This window comes from Macrobrachium nipponense, chromosome 7 (genome assembly GCF_015104395.2).
Source record: "Macrobrachium nipponense isolate FS-2020 chromosome 7, ASM1510439v2, whole genome shotgun sequence".
In the NCBI taxonomy this organism is placed as follows: domain Eukaryota; kingdom Metazoa; phylum Arthropoda; class Malacostraca; order Decapoda; family Palaemonidae; genus Macrobrachium; species Macrobrachium nipponense.
The window spans coordinates 86,565,319-86,577,721 of record NC_061109.1 but is presented as its reverse complement, the minus strand read 5'-3'; the positions used below and the strand labels follow the sequence as shown (position 1 = coordinate 86,577,721).

Sequence of the window (12,403 nt, the reverse complement as noted above, 5' to 3'; positions counted from 1 at the left end):
ATAACTTCCATTTCCTAACAAGTCTAAATAGAAATGATGAATTCATATGACGACTAACCTAATGTGCACGCAGACAAATAAACCTATAAACCAATGGACAACGTTGCTGTAAAGTTACCCTAAAATACTAGCTTAGGCCATTCACGTTTCAACATCCCAGTCTACGTATCCGAAGTAGGTCAGTCAGCCGCGCGTGTGGAACCCATTAAGGGGAAAATCTGATGCAAACCTCTGAACACGATTTATTTATTAACGAATGTATTCATTTATTTTATGAATTATTCCGTTTCTCTCATCAAAATATGCTAAATTGCGTTCATTATTACATGAATCTTTTACAGTTTCCGGTGAGGCTTTACGTATTTCAATTGTTCAAATCAACTACGCATGACAAGTTACCTTTTTAATAATCAGACAAATATTCTGTTGCTAATAACCTCAATACCAGTTCAAAGTCCCGACTCGCTCCCTTTTAAAATAAAAAAAAATAATTTTTTTTAATAATAAACACAAACAAAAAGGGTCTCAAGACGTTACCTTGGAGGGCTCCAGGCTAGGCAGAGGGTTGGTGAATATCTGCGACGTGTGGGTCGCCGCTATAATGGTCTTCTCCCCAGGGGAGAGTGACAGCACAGTGATGGTGTGTTCGCCACGGCCGCTCACTACTGACGCAGGGCTGGCTTCGCACAGCCTCAGCATAAAACGCTGTGGAAGTTTGAAAAGACTTTTAGAATTCGCCTGTGAAAATTTATAAAGTCTCTCTTGTAATATATCTTAGGCTAGGTGTGAGACAAAAGGGAAGCCAGCCATTTAATCCCTGGCGTTTGGGTGGAATACGACTATAGTAGATTCACATCGACGCTCCTGATTGGCTATTGATAAGCCAATCACAGGGCTGGAAACTGTCTCTCGAGAGAGCTCATATACGCAGGATGCATGTTCCACCTCTCCTGGTCTTTCAAAAGTATCCCTCGGGAGACGTGGAACATATATCCTGCTTATGTGAACTCTCGAGAAAGACAGACTTTCCAGCCCTGTGACTAGCTTATCAACAGCCAATCAGGAGCGTCGTAAGGGACTGGCCTAGGCATCAGATGCACGGTTGATGTGAATCTACTATAGTAAGGTAAACAAAATCAGTTTAGCAAACTTCTAAGGTTAACTAGTTGTTTACAGGTAGTATACATATCTGCAATAATAATAATAATAATAATAATAATATCGTGAAAGAGAATGGCAGAATTAAACGAGTTGATTTTACATACTGATAAGGAAAAAGTATATAAAAGCAACTTGCTTAATTCTGCTATTCTTCTTAACAGAATTTGCCTAAAAGAGGGTCTTTTACCAAAATAATAATAATAATAATAAATAATTCCTCTACTAAGTTCATACTAATTAATAACCCAACCACTTCATGCATTTATTTCGATCCACAGACGGAGATATTGACTTATGCTATTGCAAAACAAAACCATTTAAGGAGATCTGACCTGAAGAGGGTGTATAAGAAAAAGAACTACGCCAACTGCTGGCACAAGGCCAGCTTAATCTTAAACAACAACAACAGCCAACTGAAGCCTCCTAGGCGCGTCAGTGTTTTAGATTTCCTTAAAACTCCTCTATCAACCAACTCGACCTTTTTATATTTCTCCTTCCACGTGAGAAACCGACCCACCTGGACGTTATCCTTAAAACTCCTGCACCGACCAACTCAATCTATCTCCTTCTTCAGGAGGAACCGACCCACCTGGACGTAATGCTCGTTGATGTCGTCACTCTTCTGGAAGACGAAGATCTTGTCGGGTCCACAGGCGCACAGGAACCCGCCGTTGAAGACAGCCAGGGCTGTCACTCGACGGTGCCGAGGCCCTGGACCTCGGCCTCCAAGGCCCACCAATCCCTCGCCCGAGGAACGCTTGTCACATTCTCTGTGTAGAGAAAAAGGTTTATATATATATATATATATATATTATATATATATATATATATATTATATATATATATATATATATATATATATATATATATATATATATATATATATATATATATACATTTTCGCTTACTCGGGAGGTAAGCCTATAAACTTCTTTGTTGTTGTTGTTGTTCTGGTTGGGGGGTGGGGAGGCAGGGTAGGAAAGGTCTATGGATAAGCCTAAAAAAGTCTGAAAAAAGGTGTTAAGCGTTGATTTAAAGATACAGGAGTTTCTGGATTAGATGAAAATGTAAAACATAAATAATGTGTATGTTAAACAGTACACAAAAAATTAGTTCTGATAAAATACAGCGTATTTCAATTTTCCTTCGTGAAACAACGCTCCATCTAACAGTAGATTTTAGCAAGCAGCCCGAGTAAGCTGGAGGTCGGATTACGCCTTGTACATTTTACATAAAACCCATTTCCTTGAAAAGCGTAACTACAGACGGTGTCACCTTATTGGATGTTTGTTTGCATGGTGTTTTTGCGTTGCATGGATCCATTCATCAACGGGACCAACAGCTTAACGTGACTTCCGAACCACGTCGAGATTCGTGAACTTCTATAACCAGAAACACACATCTCTGACCCCTCAATGGAATCCCCGAGAATCGAACTCGCGGGGCCACCGAGGTGGCAGGCCAAGACCATAACCGACCACGCCACTGAGGAGCTGTTACCTTACTGAGTCATAATTAGTGTTCTCGGATGAGGGTGCTCGCACCATAACACCATACCATATAGGCTATAGGTGTCTATTATCATTTCTTGGTAGACATCCATCAACGTACCACCTATTTCGAGGAAATAGGCAGAGCTGATTTTCTAACTGAAATTTTGCACGTCAATTTTGAGACTCAAGTCCTCACATAATGCAAAGACTATGTGTTCCATCAAGGTCGTCGTCATTGCAGCAAGAAAAAACAGGTTAAAAGACAGCAATTACAGATCTAATTGTACGTTGTCTTAAGTATGATTACTTTGGCTTAACTGCAATCAAATTTAAATATATAATTTTACTCAAAATTGATGCGCATCTGTCCCCTTTGTGTCTTCTCTAAGTACGCGTGTATTTGAGAGAGAGAGAGAGAGAGAGAGAGAGAGAGAGAGAGAGAGAGAGAGAGAGAGAGACTTACGGTCCCAAGTGTGGATGAGACACCTTCATTTCTGTCCTTAACTCGCCCTCTTCTAGAAGCAAGACTGATCCAACGTCTGTCCCAATGAGCAACGTGTGCTGGTCTGCCCAAACCTAAATGATTGAGAAAAAAAACATGAATGACTCAAATAAATCTAGAATCAACATTCATTCATATGGTGTTTGTATGGTGTTTTTTACGTTGCATGGAACCAGTATGGTTATTCAGCAACGAGACCAACGGCTTGACGTGACTTCCGAACCACGATGAGATTCGTGAACTTCTATCACCAGAAATACATATCTCTCACCCCTCAATTAAATGCCCGAGAATCGAACTCGCGGCTGCCGAGGTGGCAGGCCAAAACCAAACCGACCACACCACTGAGGCGCTATATTCACTCATATCAAGCCATTTCACCTCGACGATGTCGGTAACCTACTTCATTGCATGCAACAGAAAACGTTGCAATTTGATACTACTGTGTTCCTTGAAATGTTAATATCATTGTTTGTTTGTTTTGTTGTCTTCATTGTGATATTGTTTTAAAATCTGATACTCATATTTTTTTTCGGAATGAAGATAGAAAAATTTATTTACGTCATTTCTCAATTTCAAAACAACTGGAAAGGAGAGGAATATGTTTAGTTTCCTGTATAAGTAAACCATTTTCAAAGTTAAACAAAGTCAGTGTCGATCTCATCAAAATTATTGAGTCACATAAAAGAATTAACACAATTATTTGTTAATCACGAAAACATTAAAAAACAAAATAAACAAATTAAAACTTTTATATATATATATATATATATATATATATATATATATATATATATATATATATATATATATATATATATATATATATATATATATATATATATATATATATATATCTAACTAATATATATATATAAAATAAATACTACTATATATATATCTATATAATATATATACTACATATATATATATATATATCATATATATATATATATATATATATATATAAGTAAATAGAGATAAATAAACAAAAAATAATAAATTAAAAAAAAAAAAAAAATTTAAAAACCTACTTGACAGTGACAATTATGGTTGTGGCCCCCTTGGTATCCCCAGGTCTTGAGGAGCTTGTCGTTCAGTTTGAGGAGCTTGACGACCCTCTCGCCCACTACCGAGAGCACCCCGTTGTCCTCCAGGTGGTACAGCACTGAGGCCACGGGGCCCAGCCCCGGTGTGTCACTGAGTCTCAAGACAGAGAATACCTGTGGGGGTAAGGGGGGGGGGGGGTGAAGGAAGGTGGGATCTTACAATTAGGGGCTACTATAGTAGATTCACATCAACCTAGGCCAGTCCCTTACGACGCTCCTGATTGGTAGTTGATAAACCAGTCGCAGGGCTGGAAACTCAGTCTCTCGAGAAAGTTCACATAGGCAGGATGTATGTTCCACTTCTGCAAGACGTATCCCTCAGGAGAGGTGGAACATACATCCTGCCTATATGAACTCTCTCGAGAGAGACTGAGAGTTTCCAGCCCTGTGACTGGCTTATCAACAGCCAATCAGGAACGTCGTGAGGGACTCGTCTAGCCATCAAATGTACGGCTGAAGTGAATCTACTATAGCGCATGTAGTGATTAAACTAATCATTCATGAAATATGCATCCTTGAGAGAGAGAGAGAGAGAGAGAGAGAGAGAGAGAGAGAGAGAGAGAGAAAGCGGGATGCCTCTCACTGATGAACTTGACCTTGTGTGGTTGGAGAGAAACTCCTCAGGTACAGGTACATATTAATTACGTTTTCCCTTCCATCTCTCTTTAGGGGTCAAGATTAACATAGACTCCTGCATGAGAATCAAAGATGGCGTCCCTGATTAACAAAAGAGTGGGTGAACTTCCTTCCTCCTATCTACTCACCTTTCCCTTCTCCAGCAGGTAGAGAACGAGGGTCCAATCTGGAGGTCCTCCTTGAGCGGCCAACATTCTCTCGTCTGGGCTGAAGGCAGCTGCCACGTACTTGTTGCTCGTCATCTCTGGGCAGGTTAGGTACCTCTGTTTCTTCTTGGTCGTCATGTCCCACACACTCACGGATGCTGGCTCGCCTTCCCTGCAGACTGCCAAGAACTGCCTGCCAATAAATAGGTTCCTTTCTTTATTATCTTTCATTGCTACCCTAAAACAATCAAGACTTGAACTCACTATAGACGATCAAAGTAGTAGTGTCTCCCTTGGACGGCAATGCTGCCAGTGCACGTCACGAGGTGCACTGTAGTCATTACTAAAGGGTATTTGTAGCGTTTCTTCAAGTTTGACTCAATTTTTAACCTTTTTACTTGTCCTCCATCTGCTTCCTTTCTTCAATCTTGCTGCTCAGTCATAAATCCTCTCTCTCTCTCTCTCTCTCTCTCTCTCTCTCTCTCTCTCTCTCTCTCTCTCTCTCTCTCTCTCTCTCTATCTGCATTCTAATAATTTACATATATTTTTAGATTTATCACTTTATTATTTCTTTCTCCTCTAATAACTAATCTCTTCTTTCTGCATTTATTTGGAAGCTTGAATTTCAAGTCAATTTCAAAGCCTGTGGGAATGTTTCATATGAATAGGGTTCATCTTCTGAATAATAATAATAATAATAATAATAATAATAATAATAATAATAATAATAATAATAATAATAATAATAAGAAGAAGAAGAAGAAGAAGAAGAAGAAGAAGAAGAAGAAGAAGAAGAAGAAGAAGAAGAAGAAGAAGAAGCAAGAAAACAAGGGAGGAACTCAACGAGAAATACAAAGTACAGGAGAGGGGACTAAACAACACAATAGAAGATGTAAAACCGAGGCTTAAGGCCAAAGCACATAAGATCCAACGGTACATGAACAGGAATAAGGGATACCAACAGAACAAACTATTCGGAACCAACCAGAAAAGACTATACAGCCAACTAAGAGGGGAAGACAACCACCCAGAAATTCCTGAAGCCGAACCAAGTAAGAGACTCTGGGAAAACATATGGAGTAATCCGGTATCACGCAACAAACATGCAACATGGCTCCAGGAAGTCAAGGAAGAAGAAACAGGGAGAATAAAACAAAGATTCACAGACATCACGACAGACACAGTCAGACACCAACTAAAGAAAATGCCAAACTGGAAAGCCCCAGGTCCCCGATGAAGTCCATGGATACTGGCTCAAAAAACTTCAAGGCCCTACACCCACGAATAGCAGAACAACTCCAGCATTGTATCTCAAATCACCATGCAAAATGGATGACCACAGGAACATCCTTAGTACAAAAAGACAAGAGTAAGGGAAATATAGCCAGTAACTACAGGCCTATCACCTGCCTACCAATAATGTGGAAGTTACTAACAGGTATCATCAGTGAAAGGCTATAAAATTACCTAGAGGAGACAAACACCATCCCCCACCAACAGAAAGGCTGCAGAAGGAAGTGTAGGGGCACAAAAGACCAGCTCCTCATAGACAAAATGGTAATGAAGAACAGTAGGAGAAGGAAAACCAACCTAAGCATGGCATGGATAGACTATAAGAAAGCCTTCGACATGATACCACACACATGGCTAATAGAATGCCTGAAAATATAATGGGCAGAGGAAACACCATCAGCTTCAAAAATCAAAAACAATGCGCAACTGGAATACAATACTTACAAGCTCTGGAATAAGACTAGCAGAGGTTAATATTAGGAGAGGGATCTTCCAGGGAGACTCACTGTCCCCACTACTCTTCGTAGTAGCCATGATTCCCATGACAAAAGTACTACAGAAGATGGATGCCGGGTACCAACTCAAGAAAAGAGGCAACAGAATCAACCATCTGATGTTCATGGACGACATCAAGCTGTATGGTAAGAGCATCAAGGAAATAGATACCCTAATCCAGACTGTAAGGATTGTATCTGGGGACATCAGGATGGAGTTTGGAATAGAAAAATGCGCCTTAGTCAACATGCAAAAAGGCAAAGTAACGAGAACTGAAGGGATAAAGCTAACCAGATGGGAGCAACATCAAACACATAGATGAGACAGGATACAAATACCTGGGAATAATGGAAGGAGGGGATAAAACACCAAGAGATGAAGGACACGATCAGGAAAGAATATATGCAGAGACTCAAGGCGATACTCAAGTCAAAACTCAACGCCAGAAATATGATAAAAGCCATAAACATATGGGCAGTGCCAGTAATCAGATACAGCGCAGGAATAGTGGAATGGACGAAGGCAGAACTCCGCAGCATAGATCAGAAAACCAGGAAACATATGACAATACACAAAGCACTATACCCAAGAGCAAATACGGACAGACTGTACATAACACGAAAGAAAGGAGGAGAGACTACTAAGTATAGAGGACTGCGTCAACACGAGAACAGAGCACTGGGTCAATATCTGAAAACCAGTGAAGACGAGTGGGCTAAGAGTGCATGGGGAAGAAGGACTAATAAAAGTAGACGAAGACCAAGAAATATACAGAGACAGGAGAATGACAAGACAGAACAGAGGTACTGGCACAACAAACCAATGCACGGACAATACATGAGACAGACTAAAGAACTAGCCAGCGATGACACATGGCAATAGCTACAGAGGGGAGAGCTAAAGAAGGAAACTGAAGGAATGATAACAGCGGCACAAGATCAGGCCCTAAGAACCAGATATGTTCAAAGAACGATAGATGGAAATAACATCTCTCCCATATGTAGGAAGTGCAATACGAAAAATGAAACCATAAACCACATAGCAAGCGAATGCCCGGCACTTGCACAGAACCAGTACAAAAAGAGGCATGATTCAGTGGCAAAAGCCCTCCACTGGAGCCTGTGCAAGAAACATCAGCTACCCTAGCAGTAATAAGTGGTACGAGTAATTAAGTGGTACGAGCACCAACCTGAGGGAGTGATAGAAAACGATCAGGCAAAGATCCTCTGGGACTATGGTATCAGGACGGATAGGGTGTATACGTGCAAACAGACCAGACGTGACGTTGATTGACAAAGTCAAGAAGAAAGTATCACTCATTGATGTCGCAATACCATGGGACACCAGAGTTTGAAGAGAAAGAGAGGGAAAAAATGGATAAGTATCAAGATCTGAAAATAGAAATAAGAAGGATATGGGATATGCCAGTGGAAATCGTACCCATAATCATAGGAGCACTAGGCACGATCCCAAGATCCCCGAAAAGGAATCTGGAAAAACTAGAGGCTGAAGTAGCTCCGTGGGCCTCATGCAGAAGAAGTGTGATCCTAGAAACGGCACACATAGTAAGAAAAGTGATGGACTCCTAAGGAGGCAGGATGCACCCGGAACCCCACACTATAAATACCACCCAGTCGAATTGGAGGACTGTGATAGAGCAAAAAAAAAAAAAAAAAAAAAAAAAAATAATAATAATAATAAGTATAATAATAATAATAACGTGGTTGGCGTGACATAGTTACTCATCCCAACAGATCAGTAAGGGAAAGTCTCAAGCAAAAAGGCCAGAGAGAGAGAGAGAGAGAGAGAGAGAGAGAGAGAGAGAGAGAGAGAGAGAGAGAGAGAGAGAGAGAGAGAGAGAGAGAGAGAGAGACTGTATTAATTACATAAGCTTTTGTTATACAAAATGGATAAAGCACTTTCTCCAATTGCTCCATTTCCATTAGAGAGAGAGAGAGAGAGAGAGAGAGAGAGAGAGAGAGAGAGAGAGAGAGAGAGAGAGAGAGAGGTTAACTACTGTGCAGAAAATAAGAACAAATCTTGAACTAATAAATAAATATGAGAGAGAGAGAGAGAGAGAGAGAGAGAGAGAGAGAGAGAGAGAGAGAGAGAGAGGATGGGTGTTAACTACTGTGCAGAAAATAAGAAAAAAGCTTAGATTAAAAAATAAATATAGGAGAGAGAGAGAGAGAGAGAGAGAGAGAGAGAGAGAGAGAGAGAGAGAGAGAGAGAGAGAGCCAAACAATTGGACAAACATACCTCTTGGAGGAGATAGCGAGCGCCGTGGGAGCACCCTCTTCTGCCCCACTGAGGAAGGACTGCACGTGAGTGACGGTGTTGTGCAGAACGAGGAACGCACCGGCAGGATAAGCGATGACGTCGGTGTCTATATGCACGACGCATTGGTGCACGCCCCCCCGCAACCCGAAGACGTACTCCGGTTCCACTAGCGAGGCCATGGTCCTGGAATTAAGCGGGGGCAGGACTTTGAGTAACTAAATAACTGAAGATAAAATCTCTGTGCAGACAATAAGCATACGTATACCTACAGTTTGTATACAGTACACAACTAGGTAATAGGAACGTAAGTATCAGAGCCGGATTAAGCCGGAGGGAGGCCCCCTTTCCAACTCCTATTGCATACACTACAAACTATAGTCTAATTAATCAAGTAGCCAAAATACGGTACAAGTAGCCAAAATACGGTGATACTAATATATTAGTAAGACAATTTTATTTTGGAAATACTACAATGGGACTATTCTTCTGATGTTATTAATATGCATAAACACAAAATAAAATAAGCATAATTTGTTCTTACCATATTTTTTACACATACAGGTACAATTATTTATATAGAAATAATAATGTAACTAACACATATAATCATAATAGCTCATTCTTTCTTATGGAGTTATATGTATAGCCAGGATTACTTTCTCGACACTTTTCTTTATTTTTTTTATTGCAAATTCACTGATGATTTCGTTGAAGTCCAGTTCACGCAATATATAGTATCTGACTCGAGGCTCATTATAGTCAGATTTACCAGACGTTTCTGCTTCATGTGTGTCCGTAATCTGTTTTCAATTAATTTTAGCTTTGAGAAAGAGCGCTCCCCACTGCAGTTTGACACCATCAAAACAAGGTATATTCGTTGAGCTATCTCTATGTTTGGGAAAGTGTCCTGCACACCCTTGTCCAATATAAGTCTATCCAAGAAAAGCTCAGTGCTGATATCTGTTGGCTCCTCATCTGTGAATATATTAGCAAATGTTACAAACTGGCACAGTTCCTCCTTAAATGTAATATCCAAGTCATCTGGATATGCCCTGACGAGTTGCTTTGCTGTGTCGTGAAGTTAGTCTGAAGAAAGCTTTTGCAGATGTCTAAAAAAACTAAATTGACTTGATATCTGTTTGTATGCTTCCAGACGTTGGTCGAGAGAAGATATAAACTGATCAATGACAGGCAAGAAAGTTTGTGTTCTGTATTTTTCAGAAGGGCTGAGTTGTACTTCTTCTGCATGTCCATAATCCAATGGGTTAAGACGCACATTGCGGCGCTTCTGCCGAGATTTTGTCTGCTTATAATATAGTATATATGCTGAACCAGACTGAGTGACACAAATATTCGTAACATTTGTATGTACGAGCATCATGTTATTGTCAAACTTAATAATAAAATTTTCAATTTGGCTAGTATGGGTAATATAAGTGCCCGATTACAATACTAACCTTATTAAATTAAAATGTATTGTTTTTATTGGTGGGAGGCCCCCTCTTGGAGGGTGGCCTGGGGCCCGGACCCCTGGGGCCTCCCCTTAATCCGGCCCTGGTAAGTATATTTACACAGAAAGAGACACGCAATGTGTGTGTGTGTGTGTGTGTGTGTGTGTGTGTGTGTGCGTGTGATGACATAACAACACAGTTCACAGGCTTCTACGGGAAACAAACATATGGCAGTAAAAAAATTGTTTCAAAATATTCAAAGAAGTTTCTCTCGCCACTTGGATGATAAGGCCATTAGCCATTTTTTCCTTTAAGAAACAAGATAGATATGTTGTGATAATTACTTCAATACATATCTCAGTGGTGTAAAAACTAACCGTATATAGTTAATGCTCCCATACATAAATATATACGAACCTGTAGCATAAAAATCTTCAGCAAAATAAGAACTTCGTGTAGAACAAAATGTTGTAGTTAGATTTCCATGACGGAGAGAGGACTTTATATCAAACTATCCTCATAAAACCTTGTTAATCATGGCTTAAATGACTAAACAAGAGTCCTGAAAACTTTACAATCCGTCAAGCATCTTCGACGGATGAGAAAAATATTGTTTGAAGACAAAATCACTTATAAAATCACGGCACTTTATATTGAAACATCTCGACTCGCTGGCTATCAAGGAAAGAGCGTCGTTGGTTTCCATAGTAACCGTAAGTAACCAAAGAAAACGTTGCAGGTAAATAGTGTACAAAGAAAACGTTGCTTTAGTTCAGATTGTAGGTATACCTTAATCATTCTTATTCTTCGCAAGCCAAGTTTTCATGGTTACAGTATGGAGATCGGTGACTTTGTTAGAAGTGCAGAATTCAAAGAATCTTTTGAGAGAGAGAGAGAGAGAGAGAGAGAGAGAGAGAGAGAGAGAGAGAGAGAGAGAGAGAGAGAGAGAGAGAGAGAGAGAGAATATGTTATGACTGGGTGATGAATCAGAAAAGTGCTCGAAAGGATTGGTTTAATAAGTACTTAAGTGTGATCAAACATATAAGATATCCTACAGGTGAGTGATTAAATGAATCGATGTGCTACTGGTGAGCTTGTTTTGTGTAGTTATATGACGATGTAGATGTCTTCTGCACGACAAATTGCAACCATGACGTTTTTAGGCACAATAGATTTTAAACAAAGAAAACGTCGTTAATTTCTATGAACACCAAGCATCGTCTCAAAGATAATTTTGAAAATGCAAATTTATTTATACACCATTACAGTTACCAGATATTAATGTTGCTAAATTGTAATGTTGTTATAACATGAGTGTACTAGGTATTAATCAATTTTTTTATGTGATTCAACCTAATGGTTTCTGTCAGACAAAACATTTACCATTTTTACTATTTTCTATATTTACTCTTTCAAAACCCTCTTACCTTAACACACTTGTACAACATTTAGGAGAGAGAGAAAAGTTTTATAGATAGAAAGAGACGTCTATACACACATTACAGGGGTATTGTTCCTAGTTCTTAATGGTGACGTCACTCCACAAACACAGTTGCGGCCACACTACACTATTCGCGTGAGGTGCAAGAGCTTTATTCCTTTTTTTTTTTTTTTTTTTTACAATTTTAATCATCCATAGTTTTACTTTACAGCAAGATCATTATTTTAATTCTCATCCATTACCCTTTTCGGCAACAATAACCCCGAAAAATTAAAGATGTTTCTGACGGATGGCCTAGCCTACGTCAACCGTCTCCTTGTCCTAGGCTATACAGTATAACTCTTACTTGGAAGGAAGTGATAAAATCCCGTTACATGATGTTATATATTGAATCCT

General features: G+C 39.6%; 1 protein-coding gene across 1 annotated transcript in view; it reads right to left on the bottom strand.

Annotated features, from left to right (window-relative positions):
* LOC135217770 (cilia- and flagella-associated protein 57-like) overlaps positions 1-9,292 on the bottom strand; it is a 36,046-nt gene extending 26,754 nt beyond the window's left edge. Inside the window, 6 exon segments of the mRNA XM_064253796.1 lie at positions 538-705; positions 1,751-1,931; positions 3,118-3,230; positions 4,191-4,379; positions 5,030-5,240; positions 9,095-9,292. Of these exon segments, the coding sequence (XP_064109866.1) occupies positions 538-705; positions 1,751-1,931; positions 3,118-3,230; positions 4,191-4,379; positions 5,030-5,185 (807 nt within the window). The 5' untranslated portion in view covers positions 5,186-5,240; positions 9,095-9,292.
* Between the last annotated feature and the right edge of the window lie 3,111 nt (positions 9,293-12,403).